Genomic DNA, 24,060 nt, shown 5'->3' with positions numbered 1-24,060 from the left:
GAAAACAATTACTTACCTAAACAATTCCCAACTGTATAAACTTGTTGTACTCCAAGTAAAGTATTAAGTACTCATACAGCTAGCAGCAAGTTATTAAAATGATCCTAATATGGAATAAATTAGGATTCAGTTCCACAATTCTATTTATACTTATGTGTCTAAGTGTAAAAAAGACTTCTTGCAGTTTATATACAGATTTTCTTCCCAATCTCATTCGTTATGAACAACTTTTGAGTAGTTATTTTAAATGGTCCTCAAAGGATGCTCATATATGTTTGATGGGGGAGGCAAATAAATTTACTTCTTTTACCTTTATAAAAGTATAAGCTTACAGAGAATATATATTATTACTTCTACACTAAGAAGTAATATGTTAAATACATTGCTGCACTTTATGACACTGAACACTTATATTCCTTTTAGCTGTATATTTATGATAAATATGGAGTGCTATGATACAGGATGCATTTAAATGCAATGCAATTAAATACATGTTCTGCCCATCAAATCAACCATGTCTAATCAAATAAAGTTAATTTTTGGAGCTATCATCAGTGGAATATTATTTTAAGAAGTATGGTTATTGTCATATAAAGTGAGTGATCACTATTTTCCAGAGTCTAGTGAAGAGAGTTTGGGTCTCAAAATAATTAAAGGGATATGTTTAAAAAAGAAAGTAGCCAGAACTCTACCGGCTAGCTAATACTATGAACTTCAAGTAATGCTGGAATATGTAAGTTATTGTTTTTAAGATATAAATTCTGTCAACACAGAAAATAAATTAAAACTAAGTATTTAAAAGATTAATATATAAAAAGGTTAGTATATGACGTAACTATATATAACTGATATATATAGCTTAAAAGAGTTAGAATGGAAGCCATCCATGTGTCTTTATTTCTGAGATATCTGGGTTTGAGTTTTATAGAAGTGAGCTCTTTAAATGAACTCTGCAGAATTGAGTGTACCTACTTCAAACTCCTTATGACTAAAAATGCTGATTCATTTTTTCCTTTCCTGCTTTAAATTAAGATGAACTATACCTCTTATCCCAACAGCAATGCAGAACAAGACCTCTACAAGTAGATAACATAGGACTTTGTGAAAACAAATGGCACAAGTTTTGGCATATGTCCGTGTAGTGCCCCTGCATTAGACAAGTGACATCGGACCCTCGAAGGGTGTTTGCAGCTGTTTTCTGCAGGACGTGTGTCTGAAGGCACTCGGCAGCAGCTGCCCACTGTATTCAACACAACGTCTTGCCATCCTTACATGCTACCAGCTGATTTAAAGTGCAGCGAAGTATGGGCAAGTCCGTCCTCTTCCGCTTTGTGCCGTTAATTGACGCAATTCTTTGCTATCCTTCTGTCGCTTTGTCTGATGCTCTTTGCAACATTAATGGTGACTTCTTTTGTGGGCATTTTCTTCGTGTCCCATTTGCTCTGTGAAGGCGTTAAATAGTACAGTGAGTTCCACATTGACAGGACAAAGAGTCATGGGCAATGACTGCGTAATTTATGGAAGCAGTTCTAGTTAATAAACACAAAGACCCGAGTAGTCTTCACACACCACTGTGATGTGGAGCAACTGTCTCATTCCACATGGATGTAAGCTTCTGTGAGTGCTTTCGAGGCTATGGACAGGAGCAGGCTTTGGATCAACCCTTTTGGTTATCATTAACATTTTTGCATGTGTCTTTCAAAAGTAAAGCAAATAAATCTGCTTTCAGTCCAGAAGTGGAAATTAATGGTTTCCTTTGATGTCACTGGGAATTGAGTGGGACTACCCTGAAACAGAATTTTCTCTGCTTTCGTGTAGGTTTCTTAAATGAAAATACAGTTTCAAAATAGCACTTAGTTCTGCTTGCATATAAGACCTAGATACAATATATACCTTCCAGATCTTCATCAAATAATTTCCAAATATTCAAAATAGACAGTTTCTCTGAGGTATGAAAGTGCATCCTTAATTTAAATTTATCCTTCTTCATCTCCTAGTTTGTCTACTTGTTGCCCTAAGCAACACATTATGATACGCAGTAAATTGGATAGGTCTAGCAGAGCACACTTATAATTGGGTTGATATAAACACAGAGTTGGGTTATGTGTTTTTGATCATTGCATCTCAGATGTTCATGAGACTGTTTGGAAATAGTAATTGTAAATATTACTGTAAATAATGCCAGATAAATTAGGCATAATTTACCTGGTAAATAACACCAGGTATAATAATGCCAGGTAAACATCCACTGACATCAGTGGAAGCTACGCTTATTTATCTGGAAGCAAAAACTGGGAATCACATTTGCCAGTGTGTACTACTTCACATTTCTGCAAACTGAATTACATCTTCTCCCTTACTAACTTGTCCCCCAGTGTTTATACCCACTCAGTGTTTCTCCAAAGACTACGTACATCATGAAAATCAAACTAGGTTATTGTCATGCATTGCAGTAAATAATCTGGATACCACCTTTGCTCTTGACTGTTATAGTGCCTTTGCTGTTATTAGTTTTTATCATCAACATCTTTTGCATCCAAGTCCTTTTCCCATTACCCTCATGAGAGGATACTAGGAGGCAGATTTCCCAGGTGCAGCCTCGTGTCAAACCCTTTCCCATTCAACACCACAGATTGTACCCGATGCTATGGTAAAGAAGTAGGATGCTTCAGAGCTTGAAGCCTGAGAAAATGAGACACAGAGAGGTAAAGCAGTTTACCCCAAACCACCTCACAGGCCAATGGCAGAAGCCAAGTCTGCTGAGCACGGTGTGTGTTACCTCACATGGTACTCTACAGCGTCTAGAGATAAAAGACAAACTGTAGTCAATGTGAATATTCAGATGACTAAAACATGCACATTTTGAGTTGTGGGGGGACAGTCACATTCTCTTCTCTAGGCACCTAAACTGTAGGTGCCCAAACTAGAAACCTATTCATCTTACACTTCCCTAACTAGTCAATGGAGAAACAGAGATTCAGAATGGTAAATCAGATCTGGAACCTGACTTAGATACTACAACTTGCCCACTGTAGGAACCTACATTTCTTTTTTGACTATAAGAAATTTAGAAAAATTACTCTCCTTTCTTAGACACCTGCATTTAGATGCACAGAATAATGTAAATACCCTGCTTAGCATCAGAAATTTTCTCTGCACACTTGGCTGTAACAGTACAAATATATGATTAAATGTATCTTAGGTAGAAGAAGATTGGAGGATACAATCAAAGCCATAGGACCCAAGTCGGTAACCCATACTTCACTGGGTAGTCCCACTGTGGTCAACATTCACTCTTCAATATGTTGCAGAAATTTGCCCATATTTCCTAGTAAGTCTAAATGCAGAAACAACTTTTCTATTGCTTACAAAATTAAAAAAAGAAAAATCTCCAACAATATGTCAGATATACAATAAAATTCTCAACTGTGGCCAGGTCTCTCACAAATTGGATTAATAATTATGTTAGTTCTGTTCAATCATATTCAATCTGACCAATTATTTTTTCTCTATGGGCTAATGCCTGTGCCTGTGACAGGCATTTATGTTTTCATTTACAGCAAACCTCCTGTGGCTCTAAATGTCATGTAGATGCAGAATGTGGAGCGGTACTTCTGCGGCTGCAATATCTAGTGGAAAGATACAGCACAATCTATGTCACTGGAGAATATTTCCATACTTCAGGAGTACTGAAGGGAAGATATTGTACAATGAAGGTTTAAAATAAACACACAAGTACCAATGTGTTTGCTGTTAGCAAATGCAAGGTAAATTTTGATCCACATTCCCTTTTTCATTTGCTCAGTCCCTCTGGGCTTAAATTTCCCTTGCTCAAGGATCTGATTCACAAGAGGGGACACACAGCTTGGTCATAGACGTTCCTGTTCCCACTATCCATGACACTCCATTCTGGGAGGTTCTTGCCACCTGAGAAACTGAGGAAGCAGTAAACCAGCTGTGATTTTTGGATTACTTTAATCTGCAGCAGTTGAGCAGTTGCTACATGAACAGTGTAGCAGTGGAAACCTATGAGAAATAGGCAGGGTAGACAGCTAGGACAGGAGAAATCTGGCACCAAAGCCTTATGTTTTCATACATTATTGTTACACTGGATGATCCTTCCACAAAGTATTCAGTAGGTGAGGGGAGGAGGACAGAGGATCAGATCCAGGCCTGGTGAAGTTACTGAAAAGACTCCCATTGCCTTTCTTAGGCTTTGCATCCAGCCTTGAATGAACCAGGGTTCATGCAGTGAATACAATTCAAGCGAAGCGGTAATTAAGGAAAAGTACATTCCCTTTCAGATTATTAATCCAAACAGCTTGCACAATATACGACATAGCTTGATTGAGTTGAAAAACAGAAAGTGTAGGGGTTTTTTGCTGTGACAGGCATGTGAGTTACTCCAACTGTTGAATAAAACATCAATTTTGTGGCCACTCAGGCATGACAACTTGTCAGAGGTGCTAGGCTTAATTATGCTGTGGCTGTGCTGCAACTATTCTATCTTATCCCAAAGCATTTAATAGAGTTTGACTGCTGAAAGGAATATTGTCACAAAAATAATTTTGATCTTGTTGAAGCTAGTCCTGAGCATCATGGAACATAATTACAGTCTTACCTCTGCTGTTCTGAAGCTGCTGGGCCTCTGCGCCACAGCTCCAGTGGCAGGAACCGTGGGGTTTGCACACTGAGCACCACAGCTGGGTTTTTTCTCGGTGTTCAGAATTCCAGTTGTGGTTGATGCTGTAGTTACACCTGTCTGAGTTGATTTTCCATCTTCTAAAATACCTAGTAGGGATAAATGAAATTGCGTAATTAATACTACATAGCAGCTTATAACTGTGGCTATGGCTTCCTCCTATTTTACCACTTTTTTGTAATAATGAAAGTCATGAAAGGTGCTTTATGGTGCTGCAGTGAACGCATTCTACCTCCTTTAGTAACCCTTCTCCTTATGTTTTCCATTATATGTCCTTTCTGCTATATTCACTGCTCTGTGAAACAGTGGCTCAGAAAATGGGGAAAACTGTTTAACATGAGTGCAGCATGTTAGTAGCACTTTGTCCAACTGCAGGTCCCCGCTGGCTGCTGATCGTGGAGCTTCCACACACAGAGCTGCTTGCATGAGTGAGGGCTTAACTAAGGACTCAGAGGCAGGCACAAAAAAGGACTTCCCTTAAATCTGCTTCAATTATGCTAAATGTAGGGGTCAGATCTGAGGTGAGACCAATATTGATAGAGAGATGCCTTTATGCCCCTGAGCACTTTTTAAATAAAAAGTTGAGGAAAGAATGCAGAAAAAATAGATTTTATAGTGTTCAGCTATCAATAATCAAATAAGTGATCAGTTAGTATTTGCTTTCTGCTCTAGCTGCATGGATAAGGCATGTGCAGTACAATATGATATTGGCCAGCCTAAAATAATTTACTCATCTTATTACACTAGCAAAAAATGAGCTGTCATTTATGGCGAGCCCGGAACACTAAACATCTGGTTGCAACACTGGGTCTGAAATCCAAATATGAATGGATGGTGGATGCATCACTGTAGCTCTCAATTTTTTTTTTAGCAAAGCTCATTTATAAAGAGCTTTATGTTGTAAGAGAAGAAAACAGGTAGATTTAGTAACAAACTGGTAATGCAAGTATCAAAACTGGAAGAAGGGAAGAAGCAAGTATTCACCAATACTAAAGGAAAAATAAGCATGAGGAAGTACAATGACAATTTATTGCTATTTGAAGTGCGCATCGCAGCATCAAAACCCCTTGCCATGAGTCAGGTGGCAAATCAAGTATACAGTATTATGAATATTAAAAATGAAACAGAAGAAGTCCTGAATTCTGTCCCAGGAATCTGTAGGAAAAGTTGCTTTATCAATAGAAAGAAACACCAGTAGCAGCTCACTAAAGACAATGACTGAAAGCAATAAAGTTAATTGAAATAGCAGTAGGAGGCCATGTCAAAACAGCTGTTCCAGCTAGAGTAAAAGGAATCAACCAAATGTTTAGGGTCTTGTTATTGAAAATGTGTAAGGTTGTGTAAGTTTTTAAAAGTCTAAATAAAATTTGTCACTGCATTTCTCTAAGCAGTTTGAAGATGGTGTTAGAGTTTTTGTAAGCCACTTTATCTGGTAGTGCTGATCACCAGAAACAATACAAAAGAATCTACTTCTTGATAGAAAAAAAAGTTTTGCAAATTTAAAATATTATACTATATTTTAAGTAAAAACCCTAAAAACTACCTCAGTCTTTGGAAGCTACTTTTTTCTGCTATATAATCAAACTAATGTTTTCATACCTAAAGCTATAGGTAACTTCCCGTAAGGCAACAGTAAACCTCACCTCTCCTGCATCTCCAAAAAGTCCATACCTACTCATATTGTAGATCCGCTACATTCCTACCACTCCCCAGAGCAAGATGAGGGGCAGAAAAGTGACTTGGTGCATAACAATAAATTTTATAGACTGATTTCACACACAAAATCAATTTTCAGGAAGGGAGATGGAGAGGTAATTAGTTATAACTCTAAACCCAGTACATAGTCACGGCACAGTCTGCTTATTCACCTTGCAATGGAGCTGTGTGAGCAAGTCTGAGAAATGCTTTGAACAGGCAAAATGCTCTTGGCATTAAATACTAATTCTATTAATAGAATCACAGACATTTTAAACTTATATGAATTATGAGATTTTCCTTCTGTGGAGTCATCCTCCTAAATTACTTTCCACCATGCTCCCCTTTGGCCATCCGGCCTGTAACTAAGCCGTCTTGTGAAACAGATGTCAGCTGAAAAGCAGCTTTGTTATAAAGCACAATTGTTCATTTATCAGATGATTGTGTTGCTCTTACAGTCTCTCACAGAACAATTTTCTTTACATCAATACATTTCTGTAAGCTGATGGAAAAACTCAATTCAGAAAATGGTATATTTGGTTCATTTTTTGGCCTCTGTTAGTTTGCAGCTTGAGCATCATTCATTGCAGGAATGAGATCTTTTTTCCCAGTACTTGTCAGAAATGAACCAGACACCAGCATCTGAGCCTTCCAGTATTGCTCCCAGTATATCTTTCTACAGGTGATCTAGTGATCACCAATAGTAGGGTATCTTAGCAGTGCAAAAAGCTTTATTATTTTATTCTGTCATTATCATATTTGCTATCTGGAAGCTAACAACTCTTTTAGAATTCTTCTTCATTAGCAAATAGATGATTTACAGGGTAGGCAACAGTTTAGACTTCAATAATTTGCTCTTTATATATGAGCACTGAGAAGAAACTAGGGTGAGAATGCATGAACAGTGGAAGTGAGAGCACAAAATTTGTTGGTAATTCATAAAGTGAAACATTTTATGGACTAGATATATAACAAAAATGCAGATTACAAAACAAATATGATATTAAAGACAACATCAGGAACAGATCTGTCCCTTTTTAGATGGCAAACATTTTGCTTTGCTATTTGGAGTTTGCCATAGCAGATGAAAATGGAACAGTTAATTTTCCTCTGTACAATCTGGAAGCTGCGAGCTAGCAGGGTGGCAATGCTCACAATCTCGTCTCCTGTCATTTAAACCAAGCTGTCTTTCTAGATATGTATATCATCCTTGCAGCATGGGTTTGGGAACTATCCTCCTCTGTTTTCTGCTGTCTAAATTTGCAGAGAGCTTCAGCAGAAATTTAAACAAATGGGTTCAGTAATATTGCTTTCCTTCTCACTTTCCTGCTCTCTGCTAGGACAACCCCCTGCCAAAAGTCTGTGGGCCTCCTGAGGCCAGAAAAAATAGTAGCTCCCATCACAATGCTCTGTCAAATTCATATATTTTATTTTTAAATGAACTTGCAAGCCTAAAATATTCTTGCGGCTCTAGTCCCAAAACGCGAGTTTCTGAGTGATTATCAAACCTCCACCAATGTAACAGTGCCCTTTCTGTCGGGAATGGTTAGTCGGTGCTTCAGGGCTTGCCACACTGTTCCCATCGGGGGGAGAAATGGATGATAAGAGGCATGTATTTCCCTGCCTGTAATCGCGTTTGTTTATGAAGAAGGTACCTGAGTTCTCTTTCAATGGACGCAGGCAGAATACGCAACAGCGAGCGGTGCCGTTGCTCAGAAATCCAAGTCTATCTTCCCAGTGGGAACTGCGCAAAAGAATTTGTTCTCGGCTTCTCCCACGGCAGCGCTGCCTGCCCTCTTCCTTGCTGCCAGCTCCCCAGGCTGCCTGGGCAGCTGTGACTCTTGCCTTTCCTACCAGTCCAATGGAAATCCTTTAGGCTGTAGTTTGACCAAAATTTCTTTCAGCAGCATCGGGAAAAAAAGGGTTATTTTTGATTCAGATCAAAGCCTCAACTTTATTCATCATCCAATGACACGAGCAGTTTTACTGGCACAACTCAGAAGGTAGCACAAGAATGGAAACAAGCAGCCTGGGTTGGTGCAACTACCAAAAAACCAGAACAAATCCCGCCCATCCAGCTACACTCTTTCTTCTCACTGAGTTGCCTGCTGAGCTATCTAAAACCCTCGGAGGTGCGTTCACATTGCTTCCAACTATCCTTTCGTCAGGAGACATTTATTTGTTTCATCCTTTTAGCCTAGATCCACCAAAGATCCCCATTGCATTTCAGAAGTAACTTTAATGTCCCAAAGATTTCTAAAGAAGTTTCTGGTCCAGGCTACAATGGGATGCGACTGACTGGTTACAAAGACACCCATACAAAGAAATTTTCCTCTAAAACCTCTTTCACTAAGAAGTCTGATGATTTAGTCTCAAGTAAACTTTAGTATTAGTCTCAAATAAACTTTCATGTTGTGTATTTTCAAATTCTTGATTAGATTTTGAAAAAATAAATTTGCCCAAAGCTTTTTTCCGCTAAAAAGCTGGCATGAAATTAGTGTCTTTTGTTCAAACTTCCCAAAGTATGAAATTTTGGAAAATGGAATACAGACAAAAATCAATTCTGCTTACTGAATTTTACAAATCAAAACCTGGGTATGTTTCAACTATTCCATAAATTAAAGGGATATTTCAGGACAGAGTATAATTGTATTAATATGTAATGAATAGAAAGTTGCCTAAAATGAAAGCTATCTCAATGCAAGTATGAAACCCAGCAAGACATGACCGGTCTGTCTGGAATATATATCACATGTGAAGAACAACAGGTATATTAAATGTAATATAAACTCCTAGAAGAGGACAAAGTGAACAGAACATGAAAATTCTGACTGTTAACACAAAAATAAAGTCATCAGTATTTTTAAATAGCTCACAAAAACAGTATGAATAATATTAGCTCTCCAAGAACTGCTGCTACGCATAATTAACAGTTTATCATAATGTTGAATGTTTAGACTCCCAGTAGGACACCAAGTTTTTCCAGTCTTTCTGGGATAGCCTCCTACTCTCTTCACTGTAGCTTTAATGAAAAATCCAGCGTGTCCAAGCAAACATCAAAATTAGATTTTATCAGGAAGATTCTGAACACTTCAATGACTTTCTTACCTTAATTCTATCCCTGCTCTAAAACCACCTTTATTAATTAACCATAGTTACTATCGTCAAGATTCTTTGTGTTACAGACTATAAAGCAGTATATTAATCACTGGTAGGACACTGCCATTTTTAAAAGGACAGAAGAGTTTTTCATAACAAAATTCTTCAGTAAACAATACTGTTCAAAGGCATGTTTCATTTCTCAAATGACACTTGAAAATCTCATGCAAGTTCACCAATGCGTTCAGCAGGGAAATCTGTCCATGATGCTCCCCTTCTCTGCTGGATGTACCAAACAGCTGTCCTAACTTCTCCTTCCCAACTTCTCCCTTTCAACCTCACTGTTCTGAGGACAATATTCACCAAGTCCCATCTCCCACCATGTTCTCTGAGCCCTCTTTTGTCTATAATCCTAAGTACTTTTAAAAGTTGAATGACTTCTCAGAAATTTCCAGACAGCAGCATCCCACAAATGTGATCAGTGAAAATAAGATATAATGTACAGATAGGATTCATTTTCAACAACATTTACAGGTAGCCCTTAGTTATCAGGACTACAGGGAACTTCTCAAAACACAGACAGCCTGAAGGTATGACTGCCTGGATCTACGTGCACAGACACAGTCAAAAGAACAAGATATTAGCAAGTTCCAAGATGAACTGAAAATTTATGCGACTACCAAAAATAGCAAATGTTACAATAGCTAATGGTATCAAGAAATTTGGAAGGGGTAATAACTGAGCCTCATAATACAGAGATTAAGTTAATCTTAGCCATAATAATCAGACTTTTGTGGAGAAGATTACTCCACGTGCTTGTCACAATATTTTCACACCTGATATTAAAGCATCAGGTAGTGGCCAAAACTGGCCATGAATTCTGACCCAAATAGTCTATAGATCTGACCCGTACTGTGGATCCTGTGCTATCACGTGGGACAGTATTGAATAACAGGCATATATTTGTTTAAAGTGAGTAGATGTTGATTAATATGCCCTATTATATCTTTGGAATTGACCACAGACAAACCAGTAGGGTTCAGTTTTCTGGTTTAGCAACAGCCCTTTCTATTTATCGTGGCTGTTATCTCATGAATAATGCATAACATACTGTTTTATAAAATGCCTGCATAATAAGATACTGTGGCACAGCCCACTGCAAAGATGAACTTTGAGAAAATTCACCACTAAGAATGAACAAAGCTATTACAACACAGTCGATTCCAGAGAAAATATGCATTTTTTACCATCACTGAATTTCTTGCTTTTAATATTACAGATCGATAATAAGTATACAGAGCACTGAAATACCTGTCTTCTATATCTGCTTCCCTGATTTGAAGCTACTTGTGTTTGGGAAAACCACAGATCTGCAGGAGTGAGTACTGGCATGTACTTCTACTGCATAAATGAAACACAGAATGGATCCTATTAAAAATAAGGGGAGTAAAGGTTGGGAAGAAAGGAAACTTTAAGTCATTTCCTCCCATGCAGAGGCCAGATGGTCAGGAAAACTCTGCAACAGATTTTTTTCCCAACAAGGAAGAGTTTAGGATTTTTCAGACATAGCAAAGAGAGAGTTTGTAAGTCAGGATGAAGGATCCAGCTGATCTGCAGAGGGAGGATCTGTTGCAGCAGGAAAATATCATCAGAAAGAGTATTTATATTTCTGGATCCTCCTGCTGCTCAGCCATTTGGAGAATCCAGAATGATTTATCTGAACTCTAACGTGATATGGATTTTAGATGGTGAAGCAAAACAAACCACTTGCATCTTCTGCATGTTCTATCCTGGCCATCAAAATTCTGTGGAGTCTCTTTTTAGAGACCTCCACAAAAGTGCTTCCCTTGCCTGCTGGGGAAAAGGCACTGTGTGGGGAAGGAAACCTCTTTTCCTGTCCTGAAGTCCTCCATGCATGGCTGGGCAGGAGCGACTTCAACCAGGTAGCGCTCAGCAATGCCCCTGGCGTGCCACAGTCCTTAGGAGAGCAGAAGGAAACCATGTGCCTTACTGGTGTAGGAAAAGTGATGCCAGGGTGAGACTGTTCACCACCCTACTGTGCTATCATCCATTGAATGTTTATGTGAATTCAGCTTGTCCTAGGAGCACAAACAGCCTCTTCATTTTTTGTTTAAAAGAATCTGCTTTACTTTCAGCACTGAAGTAAGTAGGTAATAAACAAGAGCAATATGAAACAGTCTATATTTATGCAAGACAACAGGACTTGTATAACAGCTAATAAATAGCAGAAGGCAAATCAAACTCTTAGATCCTGATCTTGCCACCAGACTCATGTGTGTCCTGTCAGGTTCAGGAGACTTGTGGAATTCTGTTCTTCGGGAAGGTGAAGGTATTAGTGTCTAATTCAATACTGAAAAAATTGGCTCATGATGAATATACTTAATAAATATAAATGAATATAAGAATATTGGAGTCCTGGCAAAGCTGGGAGACCAAGCTGACTTCTGACTTTTTTGGTTGGCAGGCTTCCTTATTTTTCTGTTTTCTGTCACTTCATTTCTGAGCATAAGACAAATGAGGTTCTTATATAGTTCTATATTTCAAAACTTTCTTACGATGGCTATTATGAAATGAGGCAAGATGGTCCTCTTTGATAGACTAAAAGAATTTTTAAAAGATGCTAGAACTGGAATTTAACATGCATCTATGTAAATAAGCACATGATAAATAGCTCTGAAAGTCAGATCTGATTTATTACTATATTATTAAGATTTCTATTAGAGAGTATTCAAGCATTCTAGCCAGACAAGTAAAATACAAAAAGAACAGTGTTAAAGATGCAAACCTTGATATTCCTTAGATGGTCTAATTTCCCAGGTACACCTGGATACTAAATGTTTGCATATTGGTATATTTTGATTTCAAATTAGGACACAGAATCACGGTAAAACTATCTTGCAAACAAGCTTAACAAAGCTGGAAGCATGGGGTGAATATGAAATTGTATACACTACAATTGTATATATACATACCCCATGTATGAAAAATGAATATGAAATTTTTATTTATTCCAAACAGAAAATGCACACAGGCAACAATTTTTAACAATGTGCTTTTCACCAAAAAATGCTATGCTTAGGTTTCAGTGCTGCCCATGAAAAATTCACCTTACCCAATGATACACTCTATGCACAATACCTTACTTCATGGGTGTTCAAACTAAGTCAGATCAGCCTGTTTTCCAAAGGTTCTTGCTTTTGGCTCAGTTCCTATCTGAACCTTTCCTTAAAAGGCAGAAAAGAAGTTCCCATTATATGAAAGCACTGTGCTAAATGGAAAACAAGCAGCAAATTGTTCCTCTCTCAACCATCCTTACCACAGTTGTACCTACCCTGTTTTAAGAAAGGCTCTGAACAGTGGCTTGGATTTGCAGATGTTCACATGGTCTCTCCTTAGGGATGTGGTAATGCAGCATCAATCATAATGTTTTTAGAACAATTTCCACTACAGAAATGAAAGTGTTATTACCATTCTCATTAGCTAACTAATCAAGCAAGGAATTTTAAGATAAGTAGACACTATCATTGCAATTAATTGTACCAAGGAAAAGTAAAAAACTTTAAGCAGACTAAACAAATACCTATTAAAAATATCTATATAAACATGAAAACTGAGATGAAATGGCTCTTCAGTTTTGCTCACCGAGGTTCAGCAACTGGAAGTTAAGGCTAAAGGTTCCAGGTAAGACATTACAAGTATATTTTAACAGTGAGTGACTAATTACTGGCATAGTTTACAAAGGCCTACGCAAACCATTGAAAAGTTGTAAATTAAGTCTGAATGGTTCCCTAAAGATATATTCTACCTGGGAATTAATTTGGGGAACACCAGTGGGCTTTATGGTCAGATGATCCCCTTGGCCTTACAGTATATGAATATATGATATTGTTGACTTGACTGGTTCATAGTATGACTGATACCTTAAAAATGCTTTGACTTAAGATATTTGTATGTGTGTGAAAAAATTATCACTCACATTTAGTGGTCATTCTAAAATGAGGGTAGTAGCAGTATTAAAACCTAATGCTGTAGCTGTTAACAACCTACTAAATAAATCTATGAGCAGTTTTTCATCTTTTCTCCTGACAGTGCTAAACACTCAGAGAAACTCAGAAAGCACTCAGACACCAACTTTATGCAAGTGGCAGAAAATCGTACTTTCAGCACTGCAAGTGCTAGTTATAACCCTTCTGATGGCCCTCATGTGGGAAATACTAGCAGTTTACAAGAACGATGATTGCAGCGAGAGAGGAAATGAGGAGAGTGCAATATCCAGTTGAAACATATAGAAACAGAAACACACAATATGTATTGCTAGGAAACTGGAAGGCTAAAAAAATCAGCCACTCAGTAGAGGGATTGGTTATTTTGCTCTTCAGTGGTTATCATCCACCTAAATAGGCTATCCCAAGCCCATGATTGTCCAGAAGGAATGAGAGGCTCAACATCACTTCTGTTTCATCAGATGCTTAAAGCGTAGGGCTCAGTCAAGTGATCAGCAATGCAGAAACAATCTGGATTGTCTCAGTGGATTAAAGAAAAACTTAAAATGAAAAATCCTGCAGTGCAGCCTACAGCTACCAATGCTAACCAGTAAAATAGTGCCTCCCCATTTACCTATTTGTTTTACTCTTAACCTATCTTTTTCCTAAACAGAACAGAAAAGGCAAGTGTGAGAGTCTAAGGAAATAATTATGTAGGTACTCATAGATAAGAAAATTGGGATAGAAATACATTAGTTATTTCTGTACAATAAAAGGACAAGACACTTTTTCATGCAAGCCCACTGCAGAGAAATGTACATATTCACACATCTTTTGAAATATTGTCTGCATAATCTAGAAGGGAGTATTGCTTTATGTGAGCCAAACAAAAAACCTTATAATAAACTCATAGCTTCTGTCGCAGAACTTTTCAGGCTTAACTATTACTCCATTTGAATTTAACATAAAACCCCAATTTTAAATCTCAGATTTTTTTTTTTAACTGAAGGCAACTTGTTTTATTTTTAAACTGCAGGAATATCTGAGAAAAAAGGTGGCAATATCAGTTTTAGCAATATCATTACTAGCAATATCAGTTCTGTTTCTGTTAAGAAATATATTTCTGTAACTGACTACAAGTATCCAGACTTCTGTCACTTAAATGCTGGATTACTGCAATATGTGCTAAATGTGGAAATTTTGAAAATTTGAGTCAATGGCCACCAAAGTAATCTGCATTCCAAGCCATGTTTCCTGTATGAAACATATTGCAGCTCTGCTCTGAGATTGGCAGGAGTCTTCACTTAAATCCAGTTCCAATTTTAGGTGTTAGCTTGAAATCATACATTCCTACACTAGAATATATAAGGTTAGAATTGGCCAGAAAGTATAAAATCATTCCTGAGAAAAAAGAAAAGAATTTTTAAATGTCCCGAATCAGGACATAAGAGGGGAATAAAAGGAAAAATTTTTCCACAAGCAGTATTTTTCACAGCAGTTTCATTCTGAGGTAGTCCTGCAGGCAGAAAGTGTCATTGACAAGAAACACCTGAAGAGGAGAAAATACCATTCAAGTTCCCTCCTTAAACACTTCCAAACACTTTCCCTTTCTCACTATGCCTCCTCCCTACTGCCTGCTGCTCTTCACTTCGCTAATGAGAGCCTTTTGGGAAAGCAGTAACGAAGAATTTTTTTTCATGAAAGATTTCAATGTTCTAAAAAGGACTTTTTTCCCACTGGAAAAATCATTCAGAGAGACGGTTCCAAATCATCTCTAGTGACACTTAACAACCTTTCTTCTTTGTGATACTATGACAGCTAGAAAAGTCTTTAATGTAACTTAAGCGTTTGTGCACATAACATTTTCAGTGAATTTATTTTATCCATGGGAAGTGACAGCACCAGGGTAAACCGTGGTGGTCAGTCCTAGTAGGTCTACTTTAAACTGCAGGAGGAATTTAGCAAGACCAATGGCCATTGCCTAACTTGGAATTAAGCAGAGACTGAGATGCTTTGTGAAAAAGTTATTATAGAATATTTAAAAATTGTAATTGGTTGGGGTTCAGATCAAACAACCCATCACCAGCCATCTCTTTTAGCAAAGCGGAAGGATCCCAAACCCCTGCTTTTGCAATGCAGGCAGAAGGAGCAAGCGAGCAGAGGCTGCTGAGGAAGGCGCAGACCGTGGGTCCTGCCCACCACTGGGCAGCTGCTCCTGGCCGAGTTGCCATCACCTTTCAGAGGGGCTCGGGGCAGGACCTGGATGTCAGCCATCACCTACCATTAAACCAGGCTGCAGTTTTTCAGCAATTGAGTCTGTAAGATCCGATAAAGTAACAACCCAAAGTCTCATAACTGAAGAATTTTTCTCATCTATCAGTTATGACAGCTACTTGCTGAGAAAATCTTGCTTACTATGGACTCTTTATATATGGCTTTTGATATTTATTAATAAAGAATTCAGTTAAAAATACTTGTACAGGTGGTGGATGGAGGTTATCTGGCCCATCAGAACATACAAAGTATTGCTGACATTTTTCTTTTATAAAACCAACAGAACAAAATAAATTAAAAAATTCACAAAGCATATAAATATACTGGACAGTCATGCTGCAAAACAGCAACAAGCAACCCTGTCCAAATTACTTACTTGCCCTGCATATTATCTCAAACCACATTTGCTTCTGTAACAGTCCTCTCAATCTAGCAATAAATGTAAGCACATGCGGTCTCTGTATCAGTAGAACGTTTTCTGTGCTTAAAAATAAGCAAACATTTAGTTTTGGGAGGTGGCTCTGGTGACTCAGGAACATGAAAGGATAATGCCTAAGTCTGCCGATAGTATATTAAAATATTATTTTGCTTTCAACCTATATTTCAGTTTCAGTTCTCAAATGACATCCATACCTATGGGAAATTAAGATAGCATTAAACTACCAAACTATAGCAAAGATGGAAGTGTATGGATCAGCAGAATTAACAGCAATGTTTGGACTGAAAAATACAACTTGTTGCAATAACCATATTTATCAGCTGAGTCTAATTTTTCCAGTAATTTCAGTGTGGCCTTGTTGTGTAGTAAATATCAGTTTTGGTTAATACTGGAATCCTTGACTGGGTTCTATGTTGAGTGAAATACAAGTATATTTGTAGACTGAAGAATGGCAATGTTGAGTTGCTTCAGTTCAGTGGGTTTGCTACCATCATTTATTACACAGATTATCCATTTAATTCTATTATTTTCCTCTATTGCTATTTAGTGTTCTTTGTAATTCCCTGACTCAGACTGAAGCAAAAATGTGATTTGTTCCTAGCAAAAATTACTCATTTCCCCATTTTGAGGGAGGAATATGGCTGGGCTGTGTGTTAGTGTTATTTCCCTTCTGTCCCAGTGACACTTGCCATCCCTCTCCCACAGACATGCTGTGAAAAGTTTCACTAGAAGTTGCTAAAGCATATGTGAATGATTAATTCTTCTGAAACAGCAGGGTCTCTTGGCTTTTTGGTTGCTTTGGCTTACCTTCACATTTGGTACCGAGTTTGTACTTTTAGTACTGACAGAGAGGTTTATGCATGTGTTCTTCCACGGGTACAGGGAAGTATTATATAGAACTGGGTGCCATTTAGAAAGAAACCCTTTGAAGAACAGCCCTACCAAATCTTCCTTTTAAGAAAGTGATTTTCAAAGGGCTCTGAACCCAATCCTCCTCTTATGCATACGTAAGCATCTACACAAATCCACTCTACAGAGGAGTTCTACATACGCAAAATGTCTATTACCTACCCATGTAAATATTAACATACTCAAAAAGTTGGTGTACAAAGTAGACACATAAGAAGGCTGCTTTCTGAAAGCTAGACAATAGATACAAAAGCTTTCTCTCCCTACTCTGTCTATAAAACATTCCACATGCGATCTATTCCTTTCTTCCTCTTCTTTTTGTGTGGCTTTAAAGGGTTTCTTCAGTACAGACCTCCAGAGGCTGGTGGCAGTTTAAATTTAAAGAATCAATAAAATTAAAATCCAGAAACAATATTAAAATGGCATCCTTAGCTAGTACCATGTTATTATATCCAAGGTGTAGATTAAGGTGTAATATAGAATTACTTAATATGTGTACACTCAGGAAGACACTGTTTATTCGCTTTTACTGTAATTCTGAACTGCAATAAAGTTATCTCCTTCAAAATATTACATGCCAGAATCACTGCTATAATCTATTTCTTAAACACACCAGATTTTGAACCAACCTGTTAATAAACAAACAACTGTAACAGACATCAGAGCACAAAGAAATAGTGATTTACCCTTATTATGCATTAGCAAAAAGCAATCACTCTTTGGCTCTTAAGCCAACATAAGTCTATTTTATTAAATGCTTCTCTTGCAGTCTGATTTACAAGAAACAAGCTGCCGCACAAAATAAGTTCTTCATTTACAACCTGATGGCTGCCTCTTCATTTAAGTTAAACTTTTAACTTTTTGCTTGCCTGGTAAATGAGCAGCAGATGATTGCAGCTGTGGTCAGAACCAAGACCCATCTCCATCGTTATGGCAACCGCTACTCAAGCGGCCCCGTTATTCTTCTACAGCTGCTTTCAGCCTCTCTTACTATAGAGCAGTACAGAACGGAAAAGCAATTTTCAAGAACTTCGGTATAAAAGGTTGCCACCGAAATGCTGTGCTCTGTACGCTGGTTCTGGAGCAGAGGCTAACTGCCAAGACCAGCCCGGTCTATAAAACCTTGCCCGAGCTGTCAGTCACCACAGAAGAGCAGAGCTGCGGCACAACTGTGTCATTCAGCTCAACAGAACTGAACCAAACGCACAAGGATATTAAAGACAGTTATGGCAGATTAAACGTTAGCCAGTCAGATTGCTAGATACTTATAATTCTTTTTTTTTTTTTTCTCCTCACAAGTCCTTACAAAGGACTCCCGCCTGCTCCCTCTTCATAGATATTGTGTAAATGACCTCAGAAGGAACGCACTGAACCTGAAAAGCGTAGGTTTCATATCCGGCCGACCACTGACCTTACCTTCATTGATACCGTGATCACACTTTTCTCCAGAGTGCATCAGGTTAGTCTGCACTGAAACACACTGTGGATATTGTTTTTCTTTAAAATGCTTCAGGAGAAAAGACTTTACTATGGAAATAGTACAAAGACAACAGAATAATTGTCTTTGTTTTTAAAGCCTTTGCCAATACTGTGACTCAAGTAATGATAAAAAGTAAACAGATGTTTATTGGATGAAATACTGAACAACTGAATTCTGAGACAATATACAGCTTTTCAGTTCTGACATGAGAATTATTTTTCATTTGATTACTAGATCATTTAAAAATTTAGTAATTTTATTTGCATTTCAAAACCGCTCTCCAGCCAAGACTGGGGTCTTACTGTGCTGGTCACGGTTGGAAAACACAGTAAGGGACAGATCCTGTCCTAAGGACTTTACATTGAATGAGCTAAACCATGCTTATAAAGTCTTTCTGACCATGAGGCAGCATGCTGTGTTATTCAGTCTGAGGCACTTTCAAGTATAATAAAGAAAAGAGTATTTGTTAATACAGCAGCTAACTTAGTCACTGAAAAACAGAAAGAAATAAATATAAGATGACTTAAAGTCCACTTCAGAACAAAAATATTTAGTTTTATTGTAGTTGCTACTTAATGAGATTATAAAACACTTTTATAATACCGGTTTCTGGTAGGAAATTGTGCATCTTAAGTTACTAGTCTGTTTGTTATACACCTACACACACATATATATATCAAAATGTTTTATCCCAATATAACGCAGCAGAATACACAAATGTGTTCTAAGATACTTCAGTTTTCATGCAATTTTTTTTTTTTTTAATATATAAAATCTTTTCCCTGTGGTTTGCTTGCAACCCATGGTAACTGCCCTTGGGGACTAGTCTGATGCTTACTTCCTCAAGAAGCCTTTACTCTTGCTAACAGCTCCACTTAGTTGAATCAGACTGTTTAAAAAGAGCAGGCAAATTGTGCAAAGGGTTGCAAGGATCAAGGACCAGTTACTAAGCAGAAATGTAGTCTATTATTTTCCCCAGCTATAGCCTACGCATTAGCTGAATCTCATGAAAAGTTCTTAGCTTACACAGCAATGGATGTACTTGCAAGAAACTGTTCTGCTGTACAGCTTCATTGAGAGTATTCCTTTTTTAACTCCCTCCCTCCCACAAGCCACTTGCACCATATACAGTATGTAAGCTTATGTTTTACATGTCTTTCAATTTCACCACCTGCAGTGCTTCAAGAAGTAATTTGTTATTTTTATACCGCTGTCCCTCTGTACTAACTTAGGCTGTTCAACATTGTCAAAGGCTCAGCAGCATATTGCAACAAGCTACTACCACATGTATTTGTCTGTAAGTGATTTCTCTTGATGCTAGGAAAAGTGGTCTCCCTTATTTTAGGCATAACAATTAATATCATTCTGTATGTCTTTGTGAAAAAGAATCTAGAGATCACAATATCCTTTATTAAAGTGGTTGCAGAAAAATCAAGTAGAGAAGTGAACATATATTCAAAAAAAAAGATGAGTTAAAATAGGAATAAAGGAAAAATGAAGGGAAAAGAAGAGAAATTACTCCATTACTTCCTTTTAATTAAAAATAACTATCAAAACGTTGTTAGTAAAGATACAAACATTTGGCTACAGATACGTATCATTCTAGAGATTAAACACGGAAAGCTACATATGCTGGCTGGCAAAAAGAGAAGGATATAATAAAAGTTTGGGATGGGATTAGATTACTAAGATTCATATATGATAGTTATCTACCTTTTCTTCATCATTATGCTTGCTGATCCTATATATTGTATGTTCTTCCACACTCAACTGATTTACCCCTCTTTCCATTTTGACATCCAATGTTTAGTGCTAGTTTTTTCAACTTGAAACATGCCAACAAACACAGCCACCTTTTATCGCTTTTGACTCATTTCTGAAATTTTACTTTCTTCCCATCTTCACTTCTCTCTCTTCACAGAATTTCACCCATTTGTTCCAAGAGAAAAATTACAGGTAGCTTCATTTTCTCCTCCCCTGGCTGCTTTGGCTCGTCTCCCCTCCACCTGACTCCCTCCTCCTTTTCTGTCACAGATACAGAAGTTTCTTACCTCCACTTGTGCCGGTGTCACATCCCATCTCCTGATCTCCCCCATGGTACTCTTCTCCCCTTCCTCTTCTGTAGTTCTCAGTTCTCACAATAAAGGCGTGCTTTCCTCTTCACGTCTTAAACCCATACTTGACCACATTCGCCCCTCCCACTGCTGCTTCCTCCCCCTTTCCTCTGCAAATTCACCGCATGAGTTGTTTCTAGCCACGGGAGTACCTCTCCCTTATGCCATTTCAGACCCTCTCCTACCTCAAGTATTACCCTGCAACAGCTCTCAAAGTACCTTATGACTTTTTAGGTACTAATCGGGACCAGTGTGAATTCCTCATGCTCTTTAACCTGCTGGCTGCTGCCAACACGGCAGTGTTGAAGGGTGACCATCACCCTTCTTGAAGTCTTGGCCGCCCTTTGCGCCCATCGCTCTGTTCTCTCCTCATTCTTCTCTAATCTCTTCTTCAGTGTGTTCTCGGGAAAGAGTTTCTCTTACCCTAATCAGTTTCTATTGGACTTGAGTGATGTCTCTTGTCCTCGTCTCCTTATCTCTGGTATTCTCATCTGTAAACACAAATTCAGTTATCATATGTTTCTATGCAGAATACTTACTGTCTACCTCTTTAGCACCTCCTATTCAAAACCAAACCTCAGACTGACTTCTGTCTATGGCGTTTTGCCACCAACTCAAACTAAGCATGGCTAAAAGAATGCTAAATATTTCTACTGAGGCCATCCTCGCTATGTCTGTCCTTCCTTGCTGGAGACAACAGCCTCACCTGCCATTCCAGCTTACTGGCCACTACCATCTTGAACTTCTTTAAGTTCCTTATCTTTTTTTAAATACAGCATTTCATATTTCAACTCACCTTCAAGTTCTCATAACTTCACGTGTGGTTACCGCAATGTCTTTTTTTTTTTTTTTTTTGGCCTTCACAAGTGCAATCTATTCCCTTTATTACTCCTCTTCTACTTCCCTGTCATATTTTGGTCAGTGCAGAAAAGTCACCTGCGAATGCCAGCTGGCCGGCGATGCCAGCTTTTGTGAATTTTCAGTCATGTACTTCCATGATTTCTTCCTGATGCCTTGTAGCTCACTATAGATATCTGCAAAGCTACTTTTTTTCCCGAAGCTGCCTATATGCATTTACTGCTTTATATACAAGTTATAATCTATTTGGGGCATCAACCATTTTCGTGTTGTGTTTGTACGATACCTCGCACAATGGTCCAAGCCTGAGATTTCTAGATACCATTGCAATACATAATAAATTCTGAAAGCATTCCCACACCAAACCACAGCTCCTTTTCCATCTTTGCTCCTGCCATCACACCTTAGCTGCACAACTGAGAACGTGCCACGAAATGGCCAGAACTGGGAAATTCGAGCTCGCGGGTCAGCTCCCGCGCAGCGCCCGGCAGATCAGTTTTCTTTTTTGCGCACCACCCCGATTTGGGAGGGCTGGGGGAGGACTGGCATATCAGCAGTTCTTCCTCGTTTTAAGCCTGCTTCCTAAATGACCTGCTCTGCGAAGCACGCAGCGCGCTCCCTTCCCTTGGGGCGACATCTCCGCGCAACCAGCGGCACCGACCGCGCGCTCTCGGAGCCGGGCGCCGCTGCCGGCGCGGACCGGGCGCCGGGCACCGCGGGAGGGGGCGGCGCGGCGGCAGCAGCGGCGGCGGCAGCGGCCCCCGCGGGCGGCGCACACTCACCGGGGCGCGCGGCGGGCTCGGCGGCGCCGTCGCCCTGCGGCGGGCTCTCCGAGTCGGTGTTGGTCAGCCAGGTGGACTCGGTCTCCCGCGTCCAGCTCTCGTAGTAGCGCGGCTCGATGGCGTCGGCCCGGCTGCCCCCGCAGCCCATGGCGGCTCAGAGCCCCGGCAGCATCGCGGCGTGGCGGTGGCGGCACCGAGCACGGCCGGCCCGCCGCGCTGCCCGCGTCCCGCTCACTGCCGCCGCGCCATGGCCGCCCACCTTTATTGCCTCCCCCGGGCTCGCCTCCCCTGCCGTCCCCTCCCCTCCCCTCTCCTCTCCCGCCGCCCGCTCCCGGCCCTGCCCGCGCCCCGGCCCCGGCCCCGGCCCAGCCTCCCCGCGCCCCCCGGCCCCGCGCTCCTCGCCCGCGGGGCGGCGCTTCCGGGCGCGCAGGTGCGGCGCCGCGAGAGGGGGCGGCGTGGCGGGGGGGCCGCGGGGGGAGGGCGCCGAGGGGAGAGGGACGTTGAGGGGAGGGACGCTGAGGGGAAGGTGCTGGGGAGAGGGCGCTGGGGAGAGGGACGCTGAGGGGAGGGTGCTGGGGAGAGGGATGCTGAGGGGAGGGTGCTGGGGAGAGGGATACTGAGGGGAGGGACGTTGAGGGGAGGGTGCTGGGGAGAGGGATGCTGAGGGGAGGGTGCTGGGGAGAGGGATGCTGAGGGGAGGGATGCTGCAGAGAGGGATGCTGAGGGGAGGGTGCTGAGGAGAGGGACGTTGAGGGGAGGGTGCTGGGGAGAGGGATGCTGAGGGGAGGGACGTTGAGGGGAGGGTGCTGGGGAGAGGGATGCTGAGGGGAGGGTTGCTGGGGAGAGGGACGCTGAGGGGAGGGATGCTGGGGAGAGGGACGTTGAGGGGAGGGATGCTGGGGAGAGGGACGTTGAGGGGAGGGACGTTGATAGGAGGGCGATGAGAGGAAGGCTTTGGGGAGAGGGAGTCGAGAGGAGGGCCCTGGGGAGAGGGACCTTGAGGGGAAGGTGCTGGGGAGAGGGAGCCGAGGGGAGGGCGCTGGGGAGAGGGCTCCGCGCCTGGCTGCCTGTGGTGTGGCGGAGGCTGCGCCGGGCAGAGGCCCCCCCCCAGCTCTGGCGGCGGGAGGAGGGCAGCACGGCTGGGCGGACAGGCCTCCCGCCGCTCCTCTGCTGCGGCCTGGCCCAGTGCCCCGGCTCGTACCCCGCCTGCCCCGTCCGTGCGTTAGCCGGGAGGGCCTCGCTCCTGGCTCCTGGCTGGCGCGGTCGCTGCGCTGCCGCTGAATCGAGAGCCGAAGGCGCAGCAAGCAGTGCTGGGCCCCAGAGAAACGCACGCGCTCCGCTCTGGGGCATGCTCTTCTGGGAGGCAGCAGAGGGAAACCTGGCTGCACACGCGACTCCTGCAAAACGGACTATAATTCGTGTTGGAGTGGGTAATGCAAACGACAGACGCAGCGGTTTGACATTGCTTTGAGCCGTATTGATAGCATTTGTCGTTTGCGTTGCAAATAGCTGTTTCTCTGGACCCCCAGTCAGGGATGGATGAAGTCCCATAATACGAGGTGCTGTAGGATCATATAATAAGAGAGAGAGACTTTATCCCAAGTAAATGTTTCTGTCGTATAATCATTTTGTAGTAGAGTAACAAGCATGACCTTTTCACCTAAAACAATTTGCAGGATGCTACAGAAATCGTGTGTACTGCGC

At 40.7% G+C, this 24,060-nt stretch overlaps 1 protein-coding gene across 1 annotated transcript; it reads right to left on the bottom strand.

Moving 5' to 3' along the window:
* Window positions 1–1,217: 1,217 nt before the first annotated feature.
* Window positions 1,218–22,504, bottom strand: BAALC (BAALC binder of MAP3K1 and KLF4). Its single transcript, XM_067292311.1, has 3 exons — window positions 22,357–22,504; window positions 4,622–4,791; window positions 1,218–1,442 (listed from the first exon to the last, which is right to left on the bottom strand). The coding sequence occupies exons 1-3, from the start codon at window positions 22,502–22,504 to the stop codon at window positions 1,338–1,340; spliced, it is 423 nt and encodes a 140-aa protein (XP_067148412.1). The 3' UTR covers window positions 1,218–1,337.
* Window positions 22,505–24,060: the final 1,556 nt, after the last annotated feature.

Source organism: Apteryx mantelli, chromosome 2 (assembly GCF_036417845.1).
Source record: "Apteryx mantelli isolate bAptMan1 chromosome 2, bAptMan1.hap1, whole genome shotgun sequence".
Lineage (NCBI taxonomy): Eukaryota > Metazoa > Chordata > Aves > Apterygiformes > Apterygidae > Apteryx > Apteryx mantelli.
Note: the sequence above shows the minus strand (reverse complement) of the source record. Positions and strands in the feature narration are given on the sequence as shown.

Coding starts and splice junctions, on each gene's coding strand:
- BAALC (XM_067292311.1), bottom strand. CDS start 22,504: ATGGGCTGCGGGGGCAGCCGGGCCGACGCCATCGAGCCGCGCTACTAC. Junction 4,792..22,356: donor CGAGCCCGCCGCGCGCCCCG/GTGAGTGTGCGC, acceptor TATCCCTACTAG/GTATTTTAGAAGATGGAAAA. Junction 1,443..4,621: donor GCAGCTTCAGAACAGCAGAG/GTAAGACTGTAA, acceptor ACGCCTTCACAG/AGCAAATGGGACACGAAGAA.